At 37.0% G+C, this 26965-nt stretch overlaps 1 protein-coding gene across 3 annotated transcripts in view; it reads right to left on the reverse strand.

The window, feature by feature from the left end:
* Nucleotides 1–26965, reverse strand: part of LOC311303826 (teneurin-3) — a 132553-nt gene that overhangs the window by 52376 nt on the left and 53212 nt on the right. For all 3 annotated transcript variants that reach the window (XM_084430520.1, XM_084430521.1, XM_084430519.1), the window contains exons 4-5: nucleotides 9468–9654; nucleotides 1105–1343 (exon numbers count right to left, since the gene is read on the reverse strand). In XM_084430520.1, coding sequence (XP_084286646.1) covers nucleotides 1105–1343; nucleotides 9468–9654 — 426 coding nt within the window. The remainder of the gene's footprint in view (nucleotides 1–1104; nucleotides 1344–9467; nucleotides 9655–26965) is intronic.

The raw sequence follows: 26965 nt of genomic DNA on the forward strand, positions 1-26965 counted from the left end.
GGATCATGAAACGGAACAGCAAGCACATATCATGTCATGAGACAATCTCATTTGCAAAAAGATATAGTTTAAAAGCTGTTGAAAGCCATTTTAGAAGGTGATTTGCACTCTCCTTTTACGCATGTGTTGGACACAAGCACAGTGCATTAAAAAAGAAAACCTCTCCCTTATTAGAATCTGCTCTGAATAGTGCACAATGTCTTTTTTGCTGTTTGAAACATTTTTTTTTTTTATTATTATCACTGCATGGGGTCTTTCCGAAAACTGTTTTGAATATACTTCAGATTAGCTTTTAGCTCGTTACTGAAAACTGCTTGCTGAGGAAATTAAATCAGATTCCAGTGATTAAAAAGGAAAAAAAGAGGGAAAAATGCGAAAATCAAAACCATGAAGATCAAAACCTGTTATATAATACAAGTTTTTCTCTCATTCTCCTTGCTACTCTCCACTCTCAATCTTCTCTTTCCTCCATTCTCTCTTCAAAACATCCTCTTCCTCATGCACTGCTGTTAAATCTTAGGCAAACACTTTCTAGTTTTTTTTGGTTTTTTTCGCTCGATGAGTGTGAAAACAGCTAGGGAAAAGTCTCCTTCAAAGTTCACAGCGAGGGAGCTTGCTGAGGAGGCAACGCTTCACACACCTCTCTTCCTCTCGGTTTGATCTTTGGAGGGATGAATATTTCTAACAGGCCTTCAGCAGGGGGGGAGGAGCCTCCAACTGCGGCAAATAACTCACAGTGGGGAAACAATGTTAAGAAATCTGAGAGAATAAAATAATGTGAGGTTATAATGTTTGTAAGGGCTAACAGAGTGAATATAGATTACTGCAAACAATAAGTAAGATCAGTTCATGTTGCTTTTGCTTAGCAGCAGTTATTAGTCACTAAATTGATGTCTTTTTCCAGCATATGTGTGTGTACGTGACTTCCTCTGTGGGACTGAGAGACTATTTAGAGCAGAGCACCAGGTGTTTTGGCCACAGATGAAGGTTGGGGAAGAAAAACTCCACCTGATGAGCTATTTCGCTATCTCTGATGGGGACAGGCTGTATAAAACAGCTCACACCTGAGTCACATAAGCTAGACACACACACACACACAGTTACCTATGCAGTAGCAGAGCAGAACCGACAGCAGGGTGGCCACTCCTACGGCACTGAGAGCGGTGCATTTCCACGAACACCGTTTAGGCGACTTGTTAAATTTGAATGCACCTCTTGATAGTGTGTTGCGGGTTAAGGGACGGGCTGGCGGAGAGTAGACAGCCCCGGTCGCCATGGTGTAACCGGGATTAGGAGTTGTGAAGAGAGATGTGGTGCCTGTTCCAGTCTTAAGCAGGAAGTGTCTATGAAAAGAAGATATGATATGGGATGATGCAATATAAAAACAATAACTTTGCTGAATTTTTTTAGAGCAAGCTGTGAACAAAACCTAAGGTTAAAAAGTGGTCTTTTTTAGAAGTTATTAAAAAGTTTGACATTTTGAGAAATTTTTCCTTGACATATCACTATTTTTTTATCACTATAGAAACATAAATTTTAGTATGAATGTAACAAAAGTTGTAATTTAATAAACTGTTAGTTAAATTGTACTAACTACATTTATTTATAGGGTTGTCATTGTAATGTTATGTTTACAGATCAGTGCCTGTTCTTATAAAATGAATGTCTCTAATGATGGGCTAAGATGGAAAGAAGCACACAAAGTCAAGTCAAAGTGAACAGCGGTTAACTGAACTCTATATTCTATGATAAGAAACATAACCCATTATGATGTGTAAGAATCAGCATTTGGTAGCAGTGTTTTGCTCTGCTTTTCATCAGTGACGCTCCACCGCTGCCAAATCTTCTGCGCCACAGCAAAATAAATCATACTTTACCTAGGTTGTGAATGTTAAGTTTGCTGTCTGATTTAAATGTGATGAGAACACAGTATACCACAAAATAAAGGCAAAAAAAATGCATTTTGAGCTGGGAATTGGCCATAAAGGGCCCTATCATACACCCGGCGCAATGCAGCGGCAGGCACGACGCAAGTGTTTTTTGCTAGTTTGCTAGTTGCTGGTCTGGCGCGTTGCTATTTTGAGGCAACTGAAATAGACTGTGCCATTGACCAACTGAAACCTGGTCTAAAGTCAATGGCACAATATATTTTTTAGTATTTTTTTTTAAAGAGCGAGTTTGTAATGTGCGCCTATAGGCGGGTCCACAACGCACGTACACTCTGCTTGTTAAACACACAGGGACGCGCAGCAGCACACAAACATGGCAAATATTAAAAATAAAAGGATTACAATGTAAAAGATTATTATTGTGTACATAAAGATATGGTGGAATCCGGCTTGTCCCGCTTTAACCTCGCGCACGAGCAGATCCGTTTGCGCTCTGGAGATGCGTTCGGTCTTTCCACTATCAAATTCTGTCATGTAAATAGCGAATCCGTCATGCCGTGAGCGCAAGTGGCATTTAAACGGAATGGGAGATGAGATTCTGATTGGTTTATTGCATGTAAAGCCCAAAACACACCCATTTCTCATAAAGAGAATAGAGACAACCCTTTTAGGCCATGCGCCGGGCGCGCCGAACATTTTTCCCATCATTAAACTAGCAAAAGTGGATTCGGACCAGCCCTAACTGCACTTGCGCCATCCACTTTAGACCATGCGCTTAGATCGTTAAAATAGGGCCCATAAGCTCACAAATCTTTGAACTATTCTGATAAATCCCTCAGTGAATGAACTGCAAAATAAATAAATATGGAACATCCCTAATATATATATACAGTGCTATGCATAAGTGAATACACCCATGCTAAAGTTGACTAAAAAGAAGAATAAAAAATCATATTTTGAAAATTGAACTTAATGCCTTAATTTAAAAAATGTGGAAAAATCCAACCTTTAAGGACACCAATTTTCTTTGTGAATGAATAATGTATCGTAAATAAATAAATGTTCTTCCTTAAAATACATGGTGCATAAGTGTGTACACCCCTATGTTAAATTCCCATAGAGGCAGGCAGATTTTTATTTTTAAGTATTTAAAAAAAAATTTTTTTAGGATACTATGCATCCTGATAAAGTTCCCTTGGCCTTTGGAATTAAAATAGCCCCACATCATCACATAGCATTCACCATACCTAGAGATTGGCATGGTTTTATTTCAGTTAGCCTAATAGCTAGTTTGATTTGCATTGAGAGATGATCTTATGGAAAGTACCCCATGCCAATCTCTAGGTATGGTGAAGGCTATGTGATGATGTGGGGCTATTTTAATTCCAAAGGCCAAGGGAACTTTATCAGGATGCATAGTATCCTAAAAAAAATAAAAAATAAAAACTTAAAAATAAAAATCTGCCTGCCTCTATGGGAATTTAACATAGGGGTGTACTCACTTATGCACCATGTATTTTAAGGAAGAACATTTATTTATTTACGATACATTATTCATTCACAAAGAAAATTGGTGTCCTTAAAGGTTGGATTTTTCCTAATTTTTTTAATTAAGGCATTAAGTTCAATTTCCAAAATATGATTTTTTATTCCTCTTTTTAGTCAACTTTAGCATGGGTGTATTCACTTATGCATAGCACTGTATATATATATATATATATATATATATATATATATATATATATATATATATATATATATATATATATACACACACACACACACACACACACACACACATACACACACATACATATATACACACACACACACATACACACACACACATACATATATATATATATAGTGGAGAGCACAAGCCGCCTCTCAGTTTTAGAGAGAGCTAGCAGCTTTTGAGTCACAAGTAACAAAAATTAGTGGCTTACTGCGCTTAAACGGTCAAATACACACAAAAATTATTTCAAAATGGCCGTCTTGGTCAGAATTCAGTTAAATGCAGTCAGTTTTGGAACCTAATTAGTTGAGAAATATAACACAAGTTGTGTAAAAGTATATTGGATCTGTGCATAAACTCTTAAAGTGACAGCAGTCTGTCTGTCACGTTAATAAAAGAACAAATAAAATCACTCTATGCTCTTGGACTGAATAACTTTTGTTACTATATGTAAGCATTAATCTGTATTTAAATTTTTACAATGAAGACTATTCAGTGTTATTTTACATTTGATTACTTTAATTTCTGTAGTATTTATTATCTGAATATACTGTATACACACCTGAAAAACTTAAAGCTGTTTATTTCACATCTCTCTATATTCTGTTGCATTTATTTGTGCTGTTGTTTGAAATTTGTTTATTTGTTCTTATTTAATTACTGTCTTTTTACTTGTTTTTTTTTATGAAAATGAAATTTTACATTGAAGAAACGGTGATTTTTGTATAGTTCTTTGAAAGACAATCAGAATCGGCAAAAAATAATTATCGGCAGGTCACACTTACAAAACAAATCGGAATAGGCCATTTATATATATATACACTTTTTTCTTTTTCTTTTTTTTTATGAGAAAATGTTTAAAACTCTCCAACTACAAACAGCATTACTCTTTAAAAGTTTAAACTTCAACGGTCAAGCAACACTCAGACGCTTGTTCTTTTGTGGAAATTTCAATACAGGCCTGGTTTTAAGATGCCTGCTTTTCATTCAGAAGGACTCCATTGTAATACTTCTACTTTATAATCTGCACGGTTATGAGCTGCTGCCACCACTCCAAACACACACACACACATTTTTCACAAGGGCTCAGATAGGTTACGGGCCACTGCACACTGAATGAGGCACATTTAAAAGCCTTCACAAACGATTAACAAATACACTGACAGTGTGCCGTTTTGAGGCCAAACAATCCATAATTGATTAGCAGGAGTGTGACGCCAGCTAGAGAAAATGACTAAGCTAATCCTCATCGCCCCTTTTTATAGGGTGTGAGAGTGTTGTTCGCATTAGGACTACTAAGAAGTAACTTCACCCCAAAGAGATTTTTGTACTTGCACAATCTGATTCCCTGTCAGTGCCCCACCTTTCCTTGTCATCAGGTTGACGCTTGGAATACTGCGGTGCGAATGAAGAAGCCCAACAAAAGAAAAGGGGATGATTTGGAGGTTGAAAGAGAAACCGCAAACAAAAGAATAAAAGTCCTTTTCTAGCATAATCTGATATATAATGATGGCCGCATTAGCTAGGCTAAAGAAAAGACTGGGCTTTTCAAAGGACTACTTGTTGACTTAAAGAGTTCAAACGTTTTAGTCTATATGCGAAAAGAGTATATGACTGGTGACAAAGTGGAAGACGAGTTTAAAGTGAAGACAAAGCCTCATTCCGACACATGTGCATGTGAGACTAGGTTTTTAAAAAATCTGTGAAAAACAAGGAGGAATCGCACAGATCCTCTCAACTCCAACTAGGACTCAAGCATCCTCTTTGAGGTGGAAGCATCTGCCACCTCAGTAGGGGTCTGGGAGCAGCAGGTGTCTCTCTAGCACTCGGCTGAGTGGCGGTATTTTAAGACGCTCCCTGGAGGTTTCTGCGCCACTGCCATTTTAGGACAGTCCCTTTCTGTTGGCATGTAAAGATCAGAGTTTTTGTGACATACAGCGGAGTGGAAAGTTTTCAAGATAACGTGCTAAGAAAGGTAGAGTAGTGAGAAAAGGAGACTTGATGGATTGGCGTACTGCATGGAGAAAAGAGAGGAAGCTGAAGGGAGAGAGAGGTAGAAGAGGAATTCTACTGGGATCATTAATAACAAGAGAAGACTGTTTTCTGCCTAGATCTAGATAAAAAAAAGATTTTTCACTTGATGTGATAACAAAACAGCTTTTTTCCCCTCATATCCAAAAGAAGTACACTATCACTAGAGTCTTTCTTTTTGTTGCTGTTTTTTTCCTCTCCACAATGGAGCACAGCAGCTGTGGTGCGCAAAAGATCAAAAACCTGACGCACAGCATTACTAACTCTGTTATTAACGAATGTGTACAGTGTGACTGCAGGAAGGCCTCTCCATTAAATGCTATTTCATAAAGAAAACAATTTAATGTCTAAGTTATTATTATTATTTGAAGAAAGAGCTTATTTTGAAGTGATTAACAAAAATTATATATACCTAAATATATTCCTGTGCTGATGAAAGAGTGACATTTAGTAGAGATTTCTAGAAGTAAAGGTGCCATGTTTTATTGGAAGTTAATGAAATGCTTAAAGGAAAAAACCTTGGGCATCACGTTGAAATGCCAAAGAAAGAAAATCCTCATTAAACTGCAAGACAGGCTGATTGTAGACTGAAATTAAATTTGATTAATTCACTAAAAATGATCCACTCTACATTTACTTTTTAAAATGACAACCCATTCCTCTATGTCCCCCACACACGACTGCTTTGTTCACACCAGGTTAACTTAATTGATTAATTTAGTGTATTCTTGCCTACACACATCATGATCATTTTATGACAGGGCACAACAGTGAATACATACAGTATTTATGTTTGCTTTATAAACCATATGTTTGCATAAAGCAATTTCAAATAGTGTTTGAAATTGCTATATGATGTAACATATTTCAGTTGTACATGCTGTTAACATTAGACTTGTTCTTCCTTTAGGTGGCATGACAACAATAACATCTAGCCTTCAACAACTTTAAAAATATTCTATAAATATATATTTTTTAATTGTGTCAATATATCATCCATCATGAATTACTTTTAAAAGAGATCCAATGAACCGTGGATTATTTCACATGCATACTGCATTTTGTCCATGTCAAAAATAAATATGTCTCTTTTATTTGTTCAATATTTTTGACCCGTTTTCTCTTTTGGCTGAAAACTGAATGTGACATTTTATGGTATATACTGTATAAAGGGGCCATCTAGTAGCTATTTTTAGTACATTATTGTCACAATTTTGAGATAAGTATTTAATGGCACACATGTTTTTGTGATGATACTGTGAACAGTTTAAAACTGTTATTCGTCTTGTTTAACTTTTCGAGTGGGTGGCAGCTCAGGCTCCTGGGGGTATATATGCAGGGTTATATAAACTGGCATTATCCGCAATATATCTTCCAGGAAAGATTTAAATCCTTCATGCTTTATAAAAAGTTATTACTGCTTGAAGTAGTTTCTTGTTCATATATATATATATATACTGTACATATATATATTTATAAATATATATATATTTATATATTTATATGGGTTTATCATCTGTGGAGGCATCTTTCAGATACTGACAGAACGTTTTCACGATACAAAAAGTATTTTATTTCAAAAGGTCAAGGAAGATTTGACCCCTTTTTGGTGTTTCATCCACTTAGTCTAAATATAGGCCAAATACAGTTCATGAATTGATTGATTTAGGTTTCAAAAACTAATACTGTTCTTATGAAGAACTAACATTTTTCTTTGTCCACTACTTGGTCATTTAATGATATGTGTTTGCATATAATTTGATGTATACATAACAGAAATGTTGGCTTGCACATAGTGACTTTTGTTTTGGCTAATGAAGTCTATTTCCAATGCTTTTGCATTCATATTCAGCCTCTGCAGGTCCCAGTCTACCGGGACCCTTCCCTTCAGCTTTTTGAAGTGAAAATGCTGATTGTAGCACTAAGAAATCTGCATAAGGGTGGGGAAAATCTATGATGCAGTACATTACTATTTACACTGTGTGTCTGTTATGAACAAAGGCTGAATTTAGTAAAGGGCGTCATCCTTTTATGAACACTAATTTTGCACTTTCAACCCTTAATTAAAAACAAAAACTGTCTTATAATGAAACAATAAACATGTTAAGAGACAATGTCCACTATTACAATAAGAACAAATGTGTTTTTACAGACAAATGCTTTTGAATGTATATATATATCTGAAGAAGATAAGACTAACATGACATGTATTTATTTATGCTTGATATGATACTCATGTCATGCATACCTAAATTCAATCTGTCAGGTGGATGCTGGGTAGGCAACCCTCAGCTTTAGTAGTACACTTCAAGATATCTGTAGTGACAGCAAGGTGCATTACATAAAGGTTTGACTTTGTAGGTTTTACCTTAATATTTCCTCAAAAATTAGTAGTGAAAACTGATAGGAACCCAAATGGAAAATGTATGACTATGTAGAGTATTATTTCTGACACAAATGTAACTGATTGCGTTCAGTGTAATTGAACGCAATTGTAAGAAACGCACTTACAGTGTAAGTGTAATTTTAATATTTATATACATAACACAGATTAATTTTGATACTGAATGTACTTTTTTACACACTTCAAGCGCGTTCAACGTGGACCCGCAAGCAGTTCTGGTGGTAACTAACAATACCTGCTTGTAAAAGCGAATGAACGTATACTGTATATGAGGCTAAATCACTAAATATTGAGAATGTAACAGCGCGTATTATATTTTTTTAACTCCAAACAATCGCCCACTGATCGGAACTAGCTGATAATCACACATTTTGATAATGCAAAAGACGCGCGCAAATATGAAAGGCTGAGCTGAGTCGGCGTCTCAGTGTCCACCAAGCTTGAGAAAAATGATATTCAAAAGCCCGCCGGCACGTTGACGTGATTGGTTACAAGGTAGTTTGTGACATAAGAAACACTTATGTTTTCATTCCATTTCATGAGACTGTCTTTTTTGCACTACAGTTTTAAGGAGAAAATACTTCTAAGAAGGTTGAGTGAGAAGTTTGATAAAAAAAATTTTTTAAACAGTGTGAATAGAAAGTCAAAATTATAATGAAGTCAAAAGAAAAGAATAATTAGAGCCATAACCAGACCGGAGAGGTGTGAATGTGTGCAGGGAAGACTGCAACTGAATGGGCAGTTTGCACCACAAAACAATAGAGACAATACACTGAATGGATGCTTAGAAAATCACAAATTAACATCAGCTGGCATTTTAGAGTCTTCTCAGAATGAATTAACCTGACATGGTCTTTTACATTTAATAAAATTCAAAGTTTTAGACATCCTAAGATTTTAAATATAACATGGTCAGGCATGTGGTTTTAGCTGCAGTGCATTTCTAGATTAAAACGAAAAAAATTACTTTACAAAACTTTGAAGCTATTTATAACTTTTACATTATGACAATAATTAATTCTGACTTTACAATAAACTGCCATGTGTCTAATTTAAAATGTCCACATTTTAGCTTTTTGTGCAAAGGGTTCATGAACTGTAGGCTATCTGTTTTAGTTTGGGTATGCCATTTCTTGGGATTTTTTCAAAAGCGGGTGTTAGCGAAGGCTAACAGGTTAAGATGCATTTAAGATCAAATGCAAATACAGTACAGTATATGTGTTGTAACCATAAGGTGTAATGTTGCTTATGTACTTAAATCAGTATCTGAATTCACTCACTTATTTTCTTTCACTCCTTCCCCCATTTAATGCACTGTGTGTTATTGACTATATAGAGAATATTGAATATAGTAAGTGAATGAGTGAGTGAATCCAAACACAGCAAATGACTGTGTAAAAACAAGTACCTGTTCTCCAAGCCCACATTGCTACCAAGAACCCAGTTTTCTTGCAGCTGCACACATTCAGATGCGCTCTGAAGCTCTGTCGGCTGGTTGGCCAGTGATTGGTTGAGGGAGGTGATTGACGGATGCTGCTTGTGATGATGTGGAGCAGGTGGCAGAGGGGGCGGTCCTGCTTGGCTGGGAAGCTGGTCTATTGGAAGAGGAGAGGCAGAGTATTAGTGGAGCTTGTTACAGAATTCTGCTTTACACAAAGCGCAGGCGGATTGTGTGCCTGTTCCAGATTGGATGGGGTTAAATGGGATTCTTTACAGGATGATTTGGTCCTTTGAACACCGTCACATCTTCACTTCTCTCCATCCTGATTCATTTAAGAGAGACAGAGGAGACGCTTAACACTACATTATGAGAATCACATGGTTTACTGCAAAAATGTGATTTAATTTGAGAATTAAAATAACAATAAAAAAAACAGGACTGAATGTGTTATTGTTGAGGATTGCAGGTACCAACCTGTCTATTGTGAGTAACAGAAAAAATATGACTGACACAATTTTTAATTTACATGTGTCTATAGCTTCAAAATGTAGAAAATGTCTTTACTATTTATTAAAATTTACTTCAAAAGAAATGATAATGAAAAAGCATCCATAGCATAAGGATAAATGCCCTACATCGTAGCTGCTAAGTTTTTGTACAGTCAAAAAAGACTATATATGGCCAGTAAAGGTGAATATGACTCAGATCGCAGCAGTTTAATTGTACACCTTGCAAAGACTTGAAATTGAGCAGCAATAGTGCTCACCGACATTTACGACAGAACAAACGTAAGTCTCCGCAGGCCGTTGCCGGGGAGCAGATGTTTTATAATGGGCTCTAAAACTGAATGCTTCACGTTTGATTACAGCCAGAGAGAGACTCTCGTTTAACTAATGACCGGAACCTCCATTAGGACAGCAGGAAAAAAACAGGTTTTCTCATTTCACTCCAAAGCTGGGTAATTGCCCCCCAAAATGACACTGTGTGATTATCTCACTGTCCCATCCTGCCGCCGTGCTGACAGGTCTGTTTCCATCTGACTACGGGTGTCCAAACATATGCTGTCACACACTAGACTGTGACAGGGACGTACTGCTCAGGCAAGCCACAAAAATTCATTATTTGCCTTTATTATCATGCAAAAGCACCAAGAGGAATAAAGTGTGGAGCATGATGGAATAATTTGCTTTCCTTTTTTCTCTTTCTTTTCTTTTACGATCAATAATTTAAATGTCAAAATGGTAGTGTCAGTGATCAAAACGTACTTTATAATCTATTATTACCATTTCAAATGCATCAGTCACAAAATAAAAAGGCAGATTTCTTTTTTTCCCACATCACATTTCATGTATCTTACTGTATGTTATAATATGGATTAGTGTTGCACAATATACCGGTATCGCAATACCCTGTTATTAAAAATGGTACAATACAACTTTTTATTAGTACAGGTACATTAAGAATGACAGCATTCTAATAAGAGCCAAAGCAAAAAATGTATCTGCGCAGTGCATCACGGATTAAAGACATTTTAGAGCAACAAAGAAATATGCATGCACGAGAAAATAAAGTGCTGGACGTGCAGCGTATAGAGTTCTTTTTTCAAGCCTATTTGTGCTTAACTATTTTTAACACAAATAGTTAAGCACAATAAGGCTTGAAAAAAGAACTCTATACGCTGCTGTGCTCAGACCTGAAGCGCACGCACAGAATGCCGCCTTTCAGACAAGCATGTGATCGCAAATTCGATTCTTATTCACGGATTATTGCATTTGAATTAGGGTTGTGCCTGCTGACCGACAACACGATGGAGAGCCACCATCGTGATGCCACGCCCCCCACCCTGTCAGACCAGCCCAGTGTCACGGCAGTTCGTGAAATGGTCACGTTATTTAATCTATTGATTTGTGTATACCAGTGGTTGGGAACCTACCAAGCGAGCTACACCTGGCTCTTTGGGAAATAGCATGTGGCCCCCAAGGTTTCTCACCCTTTACCAACAAACGATCGATAAAAAAAATTAAGGCACATCAACAGAGATCGGCTCTCTGTAGAAAAAGCAGCCAATTACAATTCCCTTGTTGTACAGCCTACCGAAGTTAATGAAAAGTTTATGATAGTAATAATATTCAAGTTGCACCGGCAAAAGTGCGTGCAGTGCTGTTCGCGAGTGTCACGAGTCACCACAGCAACGTTAACGTTAACCGCTTACGTTTCTGTGGTAACCTACAGCTCCTGCACTGGGATTCAAGCAGCTGCAGCTTGTTTAAGGTAATGGCAAAAAACATTTTAGAACAGCAGCGAAAATGTAAAAGTAGGCTATATAAACTTTAATATATCATTTTATTGAATAGGGTGCTTTGCTGTGCAAAGAGACATTTCGAAGCATTTCACCCGCTGGCCGCTGGTACTTTCACTTTAGCTGCAGAGACCCTTTTATGTCCTATAAATGTGTCGTATTTTTGATAATCCGCGCAGATTTCAGTTGACGATTTTGCTTAAAGTTATATTTAAAATAAATATTAAAAGCGCGATAATTCGCGAAAGAGAACTGAATTCTACTGACAGGATGCTGTGTGCGCGCTCCGAGCGCAACACGGACAAGCATAGTAGCCTTCGTCTTCGGTTGCGCGCCTAAACGGCCAAATAAACACAGAAATATATCAAAATGCCAAGTCGAGTATTCCCGTAAACACAGTAGATATAAGTACAGTGTGCATTCTCTCTCTCTCACACACGCACACACACAAAGAGGATTTATGCTCATCAGTTGGTAACTCAACCTCACAGTGAAAGACCTTGCCCCCCCCCCCCGACGATATCATCGTCCATCGCGATGTTTTACTGTAAACATCGTCAACTGCCAATTTAGGGGACAGCGCCCAACCCTAGCTTGAATGGTCAAAAATATGTCAAAATGCACATAATGGTGAGTATTCAACATAAACACAATAGGCCTTTTCAGAATGTTTGTAAACAATAGGCACCGAGTAACTTCCGGGTGGCAGAACGCGAGCGGCTTGCACTGACTAACTGAAGAGATCCAGCCGGCGACTGCAACAGTTACATAGTTAAAAACATTGTTGTTGATCAAAGGTGAAACGATGATGAAAACGTGTTGTGTTTGGGGTTGCGCTGCCAGATATACAGCAAAAGGTGTAGGGGTTTCATCGATTTCCTGTGGGTGAGGAGGTTATAGCGAGTGGACGTCGTGTCGTCAAAAGTAGGAAATCTTAACGATCCCCTAAATTATATGATTCATCCAACGTTTACATTTCTGCTGCCAACCCTGCTTGCCCTTCAACTCTGCTTCGTGTATTCTCAAACCGGTCCATCTACAAAATCACAGCAGAGCATTTATCTTCCGCCGGGGAAATTCGAGACTAATATTAGTAAACTTGTCTTTTTTGATCTTCTTTTTTGAAGATCAGACTCATTGCCAGTCACTGCCTGAAGTAAAAGAGGGCATGCATTCACCGTGAGACTCACGCAACTGTCACTTTTCACACGCTCTCACGCCACACATCCATTTTCTCACGCAGCTTACCGAAATGTATATTCCTCATACATAATATCGACCAGTCAGTGTTTTTCAACCGCGCAAAGGTCGATATAACAGCTGGAGAACAATTGTCACATTTACCTCAGGAAAGCCATTTAATGACTATGATAGGCTATATAGCACGTTATTTTGGCTAGAAAAAAAGAGCTATAGAGAGTATTTTGCTAATTATGTGTTGGCCTACTATATTACATATTTTTTACTTATATCATTAAACACAGTTGTTATTATGATAAAAAAATGCATTATGTTTAATTTATTTATTTTTTTGTTAAATTTTTACTGTCGATGGTGGGCCTCCCTTCCAAGCAATTTACTAGCGTTGCCATAGGAACGCTTCGGCTTTTGCCAACCGGAACAACGTCTATTACTGTTGTGAGTCGTGACGTCATGGTGAATTGTCGTATAGACTATTACTTTAGTGAACATAAACAATTGAGAAAAATCGAATGTGTATCATTATTTTGGATCCGTGCAGGTCTTAAAGTGACAGTAACCTAATAAACCTGCTGCTGTCTAAGTAATTCATTTTAATCAAACAACAAAAGAAAATAGAAAATCACCCACTGCTTGACTGAATAACATTAATTTATAGATTAAAAATCAGTGTATAGTTAATTTATCACTTGAATGCTACTGTTAAATAGACCTACTGTAGCCTACCCGAGAAACTAAAAGCACTGTTTATTTAATTTGTCTCTTTCTTATATTGTATGTCATATTGTCTGTAATTATAATTATTAATAACAAAGATAAAATAAAACTAAATAACTATATTATGATATAAAATTACAATAGAAAAAATTAAATTACTCGTATTGTGAAAAATCTGGTCATTTCTCCCACCCCTATCCCAACCTCTTCAGAACTGTGAAAGGTTAGCGAATGTGATTGATAACATGATTGATAATGTGATAGTTGCAAACATCTCTGTAAGTATGTTCACACTGTGGCATGTAATTATTTTTATAAATAAAGTTGAGGGAATGGTAAAAAAGCAGAGCAGTCATGTAGTATTTAGTTTTGTAAAAATAATTAATAAAACAATGCATTTTAAGTTCTGTCATATCATTCACTTACTTTTACTGTTTTTGTTTTTTTGCCGTGGTGTCAATTCATTATCGCTATCGAGGTATTTTAGATTTTGATATCGTGACAACACTACTATGGATTCAAAAATATTTATGCCACATTTAAAATGCAAAATTTATTAACATAGATAACACTGTCAAATATAATCACTTTAACTATGTAAATGTTAACCTGTATTTTCGATGATCAGATTAAAATCAAATAGCTCCTGGCCAAAATAAAACCCATTAAAAGATGGATTGTGTTCACATCACTGAAAGCACGTTCTGAGCACACGCAACAAGGTGTAAACACTAATGTGTTTTCATTATTACCTACACAAGTGATTTGTAATACAGACACTGCGCTACAAATAATCATTATCCATCACATTGACAGACTTGTTTGTAAATTTTCCATCATGATCTACTTTATCCATCAATAAAATATACTAACACATTTTTAATGTGACATTTATATTACAAGAGCTCCTCTAGTTTTATCAAGTGCTTGGTTGTTGGAGACAGATTCTGGAGGTTCTTTTTTGTATTCTCTCTCTCTCTGTCGTTTCTCTCCCCAGATCCTCACTCGCTTGTCTCTCCCAGGCTATTTCCACGGGGGTCCTTTAAAACTTTATTTTCTTCCCTTTTCTTTGCTTTCTAATCCTTATTAGCATCCTTTACTGTGGGAATGTTTATAAAGTAGGGAAACGCAGTAGACCAAACGCCTTATTTTTATCTCTTGAAATAATGGAAAGCATTTTGGAATTATTCCTCAATGTTTTTAAAATTCAGTAAATGATGGAAAATTTTCCATTAAGTGGCATTTTCCATTTTGTGTGGACGAGTGTGATTAGATTTATATACAGCCACATTGGAATGCAAAGTGTAAATGCACCCAAATAATATTCAAATACTATCCTATAAATAAATAAAAATCATGTTAAAGGCAGATGAACAACAGCCATATTGTTTATCATTTAAAAAGTTGTTGTTTTTTTGTAAAAGGGTCTGAAATGCTCTTCAGTAGGGGTGCACTAATTAAAAAAATGTATTTCTTTGTTTTCTTTTTTCACAAGCAGGAAGCCATAATATGCTTTAGCAAAATGCATCAAACGGTATGTTAACAGACAGCAATTTAGCAATTTATTTTGTGAAATTTCCATATTTATTGGAACATTCATTTAAACAGTTCTGTTATCAGTGTCAAAGATCATTGTGATGTGTAACACTGTTACACAGCAACACATCGTGAGATTTCAACATCACACACAACAGGGATGTGTTTAAAAAACAAGAACCAGTACTAAGAACCAGTACTAGGTCCAAACCTACTCAAGTGAGTAATCATTAAAATCAATTACTTAATTTAAGTTTTGTTTAGGTTAAGTAGCACAAATAACTTTTAGTAGTGGCACTACTAGGTAGAATGAAAGAAAGTTAATTTAGATTTAGAATAACTAATGGGGAGATAACTTGTTGATATAAGTGCAATAATTCCAAGTCTCTCTCTTTCTTGCCGCCCCGACTGGCTGCCTATAGTTCGCCTACAGGCACGTGCCGGCCCTGCTCAAACCTACCCATACTGTACCACCAAACCTGTGTCTAACCTTAAAATAGCAGCAAAGGTGTTTTGCAATACAATATGAACACAATAAGTACATTGTACTTATTGTTTGATGTAAGTACATAATGACACCTTACATAAAATGTGACCCAAATAAATAAAACTAAGCGACGTCTCAGCACGGTTATTGCAGGATAAACTGTTATTGCTGTTATTATGGTGAACATATATCTCTGGTGAGCTCTTAAAATGGGCCTGTCATAGACTAGCGCTGTGACAAGTGACTGAAGTCAGTGAGTGAGACTGAGAATGTGCATGCGACCACAAACTAGTATAATGAAATATGTGCAGTCTGACATGTCACATTAAGTACAGTATACTCCGATTTGAATTTACACGTTTCTCGCTTTAAAATTGACATTTTTAAAATGTTCCTCTGGATGCAGTAATGTGTACGCCACAGTAGAACCAACCTTTTTTGTTTTTTTTTGCCACGTCAAGAACTATGAAACAGCAACTAATTTTGCGCTTCATGGACATAGGCTGAAGTGAAGAAAGAACAGGAATTATTATGACAGGTGTCTTGCCACATTCATGACAGGGTTAAAATAGGCCTACGTGACAGGTGCATTAGACAAAGTGTTGGAGAGGAAACACGGTTCTCCCTCCACTCTGTGCTCCTGACACAAAGAGGTCAACCGACATAAAGACGGCCATGTCGTGTCATGCCCAGACACAGCGAACACCATTACACTTTCATGTTGTTTGCATTCGCTAATACATCAAACGGCCTGAGACAGTGGTTGGAAATGAAACAGCCAGCAATCTTAAAAGACAGTGAACTTCTATGGCAATCACAATTTGCCTTAAACGTGCCCTTAAGGTAACTCATGCCTTTCTGAATGCGACTTAATGGAAAATTGTAACAAATTATTTCCTTCAATCTAGATAAGGAGGCGACCGCTCTGATTCAATCTGAGCGCCGCTAGACTCCACATACTAACAAATGATTACACACCGCATGAGCAGAATGTTAAGGCATTTGGCAGGCTTTCCATCCAGATCTGAGGCAATCAGCTTCCTTTAATCAAACTTCCTATAGCAATAAAAAACAACTCTATCCTTCTTGATTGGACGTACACAAGCTGTACACAGATTTCTCTTCCATGAGCGTTTCTGTCCTGTGTAAGATTATGTTTACCTTCACACTGACATCCTCTGGCACATTTGGCAAAAATATGAAGTGCCTAAGAAAGGAAATGTGTTTTTCCATAAAGTTTTCATTTGCAATCTGGGCAAGATGGATACATTTGTTCTACTATGTTTTAACCAGATGATTTAGTGGGTCGTTTTGATTAATATTGGATGGAGCGTCTGAAACGACATCTTCATTTCACTCTTAATGCTACCACTAATGTATGTCTATGGAACACAGCTAAGGGGTCATCTACATTTTCTTTTCTCATGATGGGGAGCTACAGAGGACATAAACATGAAAATACACTGAAACAAATGTATGCTGACAGACATAAATATAGTGATATCAATATTACTACTTTCTGCCTATTTGATATTTATGTGAGCCAAACGTTAATAGATAAACAGATGGTTTTCTTTAGTTTGAGCAAATAAAAAGATCAAACAAACAATTATCTTTCCTGGTTGCCACATATCAAGCATAATACTATATTTTCTATAGTAACACCAATAAATAATTTATGTACGCTATTGTTTTCTTTCAACAAAGAATGCAAACAATTAGTCTTTTCTAGTCTTTTATGGTCTCAAAATAAGCTCAAAAACCCTTTGAGTAAATAGCTGTTCATCTAACATTTATCAAAAACAAATAAAAAATACATCCCCCTGCCCATGACAAGAGTATAACATTAACTGTCATATTTGATAAATGAGACTAAATAGTACCAGAAAAAGGGGGTTTGGTATTGCATTTCTGTAAATAATGAAAAGAAAATTGCATTCATGAATTCTGTGGTAAACAGAGGACCCTTTGAGGTTTAGACATTTGAGGTTTAGACACCATGAGCATAGTAACAGATGATTGTGAAATACACATTATCGTCTGTGCATGCCTGAAAGGAATTCAATTATTATTCAATCTCAATACAAACAGTAGAAAACAGAACATACAATATATTTTAACAAACTCTGAACCTTTTCCTCTAACAGTAAGAACACATGCACATTTGAAGGCAATGAAAATGATGCATTGACGGTGAATACACATTATTTTTAGCACGCGATTTCACTGAATATTTTTGAAATGTCTTGAAGAGCTTTTTCACTTACTCCCGCTCCTTCGAAGACAGATTATAACACCATTTTTGATTATTCTGCGCCAAGCACTGCCCTATATTTAGACATCCCTCCTTAGCTCTCCTTCCATTGACTTTGCCAGTCGGTATCACATCCAATCACTTGAGAGAAAATGTCACATTTGGAATAACCCTCCGGAGCATGGAATAACCCAGCAGTTACCAGTGGACTATAATTGTATTTTACTTCAAGTTCAGTCTTTGTGAGCCACTACCACATCCTCCAGAACAATCCAACATTTTATGTGAAATGTAAGAATTTATTCATTTATTTCCTAAGCATCTTGTTTTCATAATAATAATATACTGTATATGTAAACGTATAAACAAGCTTTATAATCAAAACAAGAAAGATAACCAAAGGAAAGTGGTATTTGGTTATTCAGTTTCAGTATGCAGCACTCTCATACGTTTGCTCCTTATTTACCCCTAAATGGTGCATATTAATAACTTAAAGGAACATATTAGTAGGAGGGTGTGGTATCATCACGATATTAGATTGTCTCCACGATCGATATTAGAAATGTCTCCACGATCTGCCTTTAAAGAGAGATTGTTAGTATCGTTCTACAGTGCGCATTCCAACACAACACAGTTACAACGTGACGTACATTCACATCCCCTGTTTAGCAACAAAGTGGTGGGGTGGGCGTGTATACTGTTATGCTTGTGTGACATTGCAGTTGTTCACCATCATGAAAGTTTATCATTTGCATGCATTTCAAAGCCTTGCCAGTTTAAAGTTTCAAACTATTTTACTTGCACACTGTTCTGACATACAGTTTTCTGAGTGAACACACCTGAAGCGCGCGCACACGTCTTGTTCATGTTCATGGGGCTGTTTACACGAGATCGTTTTCAACTAAAAACGTAAAACTTTTTATGCGTTTTGGCCGTCCGTTTACACGACAACAGCGTTTTGGGTGGCTGAACACGCAAATATTTGAAACCGGGTTTCTAAGTCCATGTTTTTGAACGTAAACGTGAATCTCTGAAAACTATGACGTCATGCACATGCGTATTACGTGTTCAGTGTTTCAGAACACAGCGTTTTTAGTCGTTTTCTGTGTGAATGGGGAAAAAATAAAGCTCTATTTATTTAATTTGCATCTTTGATCTTATTTTTACTAACAAAGATAAATAATGAAATGAAATAAAATGTACTTTTTGTTTTATATTTTGTTCCCTTGTAAGGCTTAACTTTTAAAATAGAGAAGTTAGTTTGGCTGTACTGCTCTGTAAATTGCTAAATAGTCTTAAAAACAAACATGAAAAAAAAAAAACTGTGATAAGATTGTGGATCGTGATCCTCCCTAAAAATAAAAATGTGATATGCCAAATCACCCACCCCTTCATATTGGTATCTTTTGAAAGGGCACTGCCCCAGAGACAGCTTTGTGCCATTTTTTCTGAGAGTGAATCATTATAGCAAGAAGCATAAACTGAATTGCCAAATATGGTTATGATAAAAGAAAACAGAAAAAGATAATATTGCAAACTGACAGTCACCCCTCACTTTACAGGAAATATTCAATAGATGTGGCAGTGGGGCAGGGGGCAGGGGGCAGGGCCCACCCATGATGAGTGTAAGAGAATAAGAGTATATTCGTCAGTATAAGGCTATCGAGCATAATAGTGGAACTTGTCTACCTGCCATGACAGGCTATTCTTCAGGCATTCAGAGTCTAGCGTGAAGCAGAGCACAAGCATTTAATCAAAGTCACACCGCCGCAGAGCTGAAAGAGTTCCCTGGGACTAAAACCCAACAGAGAATAATTTCAGTCCCTCTTAATGTTTTTCCTTTAGTCTGATTTCTAATTGTTAATAGCTGAATACGCTCGGTAGGTAGCATTTTCTCTTAGTTATTTGTCAGTAATAACTGTCTCAGAATTTTGTGTCAGGCAGAAACTTTAGAGTAAAAGGACAGATGATTCCAGTGACACAATCACCCTCAAGCTATTCCGTCTGAAACTGACATCGGCAATCTGTTACCAATGTAAAGCTTCACCAAGACCCCAGTAAAGACAAATCATGGCTATACCTACACCACTTCTGTCACGATGATTTTGTCAATCATCAAAAATAAATCTTCCTCAAAAGGAATCAAAGTCATTCACCATATGTAATGAAACTTATCTGAATGTATTTATTTATTCTATCTATCTGAATGCATGGCAACTGAACTATACTGGCTCTTGCACTGAGCAAATATCAATAAACCTTGTCCCCCAAACACCAAAAAATATCCACATTCATTTGTTGGGGTGTGCCATCAAAAATACTGAAATGCAATTTCTTACAGCAATATCTGTTCTGTTCATTTTTTTTTCTGTCCCCTTGTTTTACTACACACAAAAAAAAAAAAATTACACAACAATCACATTCTCTATAACAGATTAACCATTTATTTATTTATTATTATTTATTACAGAATTATTTATTGTTATTATTATTGTATTATTATTCAAATGTAATGATGTTGTGGCGAGCAGGATGAGGCCGAGGGCCGTGGGAGAGCGGCACGTGGCGTGATTACTGAAGAGCGACACCTGCGCAACGCACCGGTCTCGTATCTCTCACAGAGGAGCGGAAGCATAAAGGAGGAGCGACGACAGTGAAGAGCGAGAGAGGACAGGCCTGAGTTTTATGTGATGTTTTGTTCTTGTTTTGTGTGGCCAGCAGTCGTCAGCGAGGGGCTGCTGGCTTATACTTTCGTTTTTGTATTGGTTTATTTATTTATTCAAATATTTGAATGTTCGCCGGTTCCCGCCTCCTTCTTCCCATAACAACGAACCTCGTTACAGATGTCTTTTTAATATGGCAGGTAAAGGTACACAAATGAATCTACACAAACAAGAATGATAAATTACACATAAGATATGTGAGATATGATATTCATACTGGTCTTATATACAGAAAACACTGAAACAAAAAGCACCACAAATTAGGACTGCATAATTAAATCAACTAAATAATCAAGATTATGGCTATAGCTCCCATTTTTTGCAGTGGTTAAGCATTGTAATCATTCACAGACATAGCTATTTCTTGTGCACTGCCATGTACTTTTACTTATTTCAGCCAGTGTGCGTCTTAATTTACACTTCCTTACCAACACAAGTAGTTGCTGTCAGTCATGTTACTATATGATGTAAATTCAGTGATTGAACAATGTTTGGCATTCAACAAGCTGATGATGCTGGTTTCCCGCCAATGTTGTCAATAACTGTATTATTTCACCAGTGTAATGGTAAAAAAAAAATCAATTTCAGCACTTCAGAACTGTTCCCCATGAGTTCCTCAGCATTTGATAATGCATCAGTCATTCTTTACAGTTTTGCATGATGTAAAAACTTTGCCCAGTAATCAATAACCTTGCAGATCATAACGGCAGAATTCACTTAGAATAAACAAATGTATTGTTCATTTTGTGTGGATGCTAAGATAGTTACCATTATAGCTTTAATTTTTGGTCATACTGAGTAAATAGCAGGGCTGGGTTAAAAAAAGTATTGATTTTCCTATTTTAATCCATTCTCATTTTTATGAACCGATACGGATTCTTAAATCCCAAGAATCAATATTTTAGTCTGTTTGCAGTTGATGATTGAACAGAACACAAAAAACAAAACAAAACTACTTTTGCTACTTTTGATATGAAACAAAGTCTCAATTTTCAAATTCTGTCAATTTTAAACACATCCTACATAATTTTTTTTAGCTCTTTAATGTGGCGTGACAGATCGCTTTGCTGCCTCAGTTCAAGCGAAGCGGCAGTGTGAAACGCACATGAACTGATCCTCTCTTCCTCTTTACTACTAGTAACAGCACGAAATAAACATGAATGAACATTAGAAGGTATGTAAATGATTAGGTACAACTTATTGAAATCTGCATCATGTCTCATGTAATCGCTCAATCAGTGTTTTTCAACCATGAAAAGACATCAATAAAACAAGCTTGTAAAATATGTCATGTTACCTCAGAAAAGCCATTTAGTCACCATGAACTCAATAGTCAGCTGGAAAAATGAACTCTAGAGAGGAACATTTAGCTAAATATATGCACCATATTACATAATCATGATCACATATATATATATAACCCCCAATTTCCACCAGATGCGGAACGGCTGCGGAACGGCTCCGCTGCGTGACAGCTCCGTGTTCCGTCATCCGTCAATACCCACCAGGTCCGTATTTGTTGCGGAACGGCTGCGGTCATGACTGACAGCTGAAGTCACAAGGACCCACGAGATCTCGCAAATTCACGTATGATCGCGCGATATAAGTGCTGAATTGCTGCGGAGCTCTCCGGCATCCGGCAAAAATAGAAGCTCTGCGTATCTGCTCCGGAGGGCTGCGGATCGCCGGAGTCGGAACGCAGCTGTACCGCATTCAGTGGAAATACACTCATTGACTTTACTGGAAACCTATTGACTCCGCCGCCGTGCCGGAGCCGTAACGCAGCCGGTGGAAATTGGGGGTTGACTAGCATTGTATGATCACGCTCTTATTAATGTGAATGCTTTTAAACCATTCAAGCGCGACAAGACTAAAGAGGCCGCGCTGTAAGTCCTGCCAATCACACACACACACACACACACACACACACACACGACCCACATAAAAGACGCGCGTCAGTATCGAGTTCTCTTTCGGGCTTAAACAAACCATAACACACACAAATTATGCCAAAATGTCTATTTTGTCGAGTGTATTTATAAGAGCAGTCTTAAATGATTTAAATAAAGTCTTAAATGAAAGTAGAGATTTGTGAGAAAATGGGACACGTGTCAGATCGCGTCTCTGTCAGCAGCGGCTTGTCTTAAAGTGTCGTTAATGTTAATCAAAGAACAAAGGTAAAAGAGTAAATTGCTCACTCAGACCCGGCGCCAGGAGGATTATTATACCGGTAGCCTAATAATCATGAATGCACTCCGCTATCTTTTAACACATCTCCGGCGAACGGCTTCTTCACGCAAAAGAAAAACGCTTCATTCAACGACCTATGTGGCGTTTCCTGATGGATTGAGGTTGTTCGTTAACTTCATTTTATATGTGCAATTCACACGAGCTCTAAGCGCATGCGGGACTGCTGCGAGTAGTCAAACTTTATTAATGAAACAGAAAATCAGAGGGAATCATTTCTTTATCTTAATTTTTTACAACCCCATCCCTATATATATATTAGGGATGCACGATATATCGACCACATGGTGATTTTTTGTTATCGATCCGAGATCACGTGATCGGCCATGACCGACGACCGGCCGGTCAGTCTGACATATGCCGATTTTATGCCGGTCAAATGCACTCGGGCGCCGCATGATTAACATCGCGCAACATCAGCATCACACGTGCACAGGGAACGCACATTTAGGAGCCTCGTGAATTACGGCCGTTTCACACCGCAATTGTCAGCGCCGCGTGAGAAGTGCGGGTTTTCGGCGCGGGTCTATTTTTGCTGCTCTGCTCACGCTCAATTAAAGTGAAAGCACACTTTTGATGGACAAACTAAAAATGAATTCACACAAAAAGTGCTCAAAATGCACAGAATAAGTATGTCTAGTGTGTTTTAACAAGAACTCCAGTATGTCAGAAAAGAAAACGAAGACTCAAAAATATTTGTAGAAGATTTACCCATTTAAACTTGTTTTCATTATTCAGTTTTGGTTGCAAGTATGGTTATGATTATAAAAAATAAATAAAGTATATATATATATTATTGCCATTACCTGTTTTCATACAGAAGTTTAGTTTGCTAAATATATAAAAAAAAAATTTGTTGGATATTGGATATGAAAAGAAGGAAATGGTTCTTCCATAACACTGCACTTTAGATGTGTGTCAATTTCCCACACCGGGAGTAATTTATATAGTTCTATTTTATAGCGATTATCTGTTCAAAAAATTAGCTATGTTCTATGTAAAATGTTCTATTAAAGAAAAGATAGAAAATAAATATTTGTGTGTGCTGTAAAGTGGTTAGAAAAAATGAAATCGGTATCGGCAGGTCAAACTCGATGAAATATTGGAAATCGGAATCGGCTTAGAAAATTGTAATCGGTGCATCTCTAAAAAAAAGTTAAATTAATTAGCTGCGCACTGTGCGCAGTACTTGGTAGCCTTGTTGTCCGCCTAAATGACTTATAAATAAACATAAAAAAATACTTTTTTTTTTTTTTTACCTAATTTTTGCACTGAAATGAGTCTGACACACGAGTCCGTCGGCTCTGACAGCGTTGCATCACGTGCACCTGCGCAATATCATAGCCTATGATTTCCGAAAATAGTATTATGTTGTCAACTAGAGATATCATCACAAGAACTTTTGAGGAATATGCAACATAATTTAGACAATTGTTTTTGTCATATGTATTATAATAACTGACAGACACTATCATTTCAACATAGGAGCTCAGCTTCGTGGCTGAGACACGAATAGACTATTAACTTAAAGCTTTTACTCTTAAACACAAAAGGCACGTCCACTTTAATAAAAAAAATCATATTTATTAAACAAACCAGATCAAGTAATAATATTCAGCAAACCTTCTATAGCCTACTTTCTTCAATCTGTCTCTCTTCTCCAGTGGGTTGGGCTTAGGGCTGAACGATATTCTGTTTTAACATCGACATCGCGATGTGCAAATGAGCGATAGTCACATCGCCGGAACATGCGATGCGAAGGGTAACGTTAGTAGCACCCATAGTGTAAGAGAACGGTAGCACACAGTAAACACGAGTTTGTTGTATGGCTTTTTGCTGGGGTGACATACGCGTTCCGCGTGCCTGCACAGTGATTGTTTGCTCTGCCGCGCTTACGCTCACAGCCAACATTCACTGGCAATCCTATAGCTAAAAATGCGCGACGAAGTGGATCGTCCGCAACAAAATCAAAATCAGCTATTTGGGACTAGCCTATTTCGTCTACAAAAAGGAGGATGTTGACCAAAAAGAGGTAGGCTACTTTGCTGGAGTGTTATAAAGTCGTGGATGGTTGTCTTTTTTTAAAAATCGTTTCGTGTTCGCATTTATGAGGAAAAAACAATGTTACGTGACATTATGGACGCGTCACGCGACCGTTATGAAAGCCGCACTAAAAGACTGCTTTAAAACTTTCACAGAGACCTCAAACAGAAAGCACAAAGCCTTTCTTTAAAACGAATTTCGTTTAGTATTAATTGTATCTTAATTTTAAGCAGTATTTCATTATCCAATTTTCTGGATTTAATAAATAGGGCCTAGCCTAAAAATTAAATATAGCAGCCAGCGCCTGAACTGGAGATTAAGCTATCATCCATGAACCGAAACTCAGCATAAAAGGTAGTCTACTCGCCTCACACACCTAAAAATAACAATAATAATAAAAAAAATAGAAATATAACTATTATCTACAGAAGAACCATTAAAAAAAATTTAATCTGTATGAAAAGTGCATTTCTCCCGATCACTGCTGTGAAGATCGCGAGTCAGTATTGTCAACTTCATCTTTACAGAAAACACTTCTTTATTAATAAACAATTAAAATGTCTCACTGTAATATTTTACATATTATTAATCATTACTTTTGCTGGTTCTAGGTGCCGTTTACATGAACGCGTCACTGAATCAGCACAGAAAACATAATTTTTCAGGTCCTAGAACCCGAAGAACGTTAGGTCCTGTGTAGAACGTTCACCGAATTCTGAGAGAAATATGTTTCTGGAATAAAATATTAAGTGGCCTTTTTGTTACTTGTAATGAAGCTTGCTTATTAGTGAAATTATTAATAACATGGAATGGTAATTATTGACTTTAGCCTGGATTGATGGCTCGCAATATCGCGATATATATCGTTGGGAAAAAAATATCGCAATGTAATTTTTTTCCCAATATCGTGCAGCCCTAGTTGGGCTAATCCAAAAGAAGTGAAAACAAGGGGGGTGTTCTGAAGACAGACTGTTACCTGTGAAACAGGGGTGCTCTGAAAACACCCCCATTAGCAATTAGTGGTTTCCACCTGATGAAATGAACGCAGCAAAACTGCTGAAATGAACGCGGCAAAACTAATGAAATGAACGCTGCAAAAAATCGACCAATCAGAATTTTGGTCGAGCCAGAACGTATCGACCAATAATCGACTAATCGACTGGGAGATTACAGCCCTAGCGCGCTGTTCACCTTAATGGTTTTGAATGATTGGAATCACTTTGAAAAGGAAGATACAAATAAGTGCAACATGTGCAGCACAAATCTGTCACATAGGCATCATAACATTATAATAAGAACACGCCTGTAAAAGAATGTTGTGAATTCTTGTTCGCCAGTGTTTCAGCGCGACGAGCGCATTTTGGCGGAAAGAGCGCGTAAATAATGGAGTTAAGCCTTCATTGGAGTTCATTGGAGTTAATGGAGTTAAGCCTTCATGACAAGCACAGTCAAGTTCGGTTGAGCATTTGCAGCATTTTGTGCCATTGTAAGTTATAATATGTTTATTTTGTGTATATATATATGATTAATCTAATATAGGATGCGTTTGGTTGAGTTAATTAATCTTTAGCGTGCGCAGCTCAAACAGCAATGCACATTTATAACTATAATTGGGACTGTCATATACATGCCATTATAATGAGAACACTATTGTAATAAAATGTTGTGAATTCACTGGGTTTAGTTGCCGTGTTCCAGCGCGTTGCTGTGGAAATAGCTCGTCCAGAAGAGGGATTATTATTACGTATTATTTTCGTCAACAACATGGTTTGATTAAAATAATTTCCTTCTTGTCCGTGCAGAGGCGATTCCATTTCATTTATCCATGGCACATGCGTTCTGTTTCTTTATATGCAGCCCAACATTATCCAATGACTTGTTTGCATTATTTAGGTATTTTATTTTTTATTTATTTACATTTTTTGTTAGGCAATAGATTTCTCATTTGTTAATGCAACT

The sequence above is a fragment of the Rutilus rutilus genome, assembly GCF_951802725.1.
Source record: "Rutilus rutilus genome assembly, chromosome: 14".
Classification (NCBI taxonomy): Eukaryota; Metazoa; Chordata; class Actinopteri; order Cypriniformes; family Leuciscidae; genus Rutilus; species Rutilus rutilus.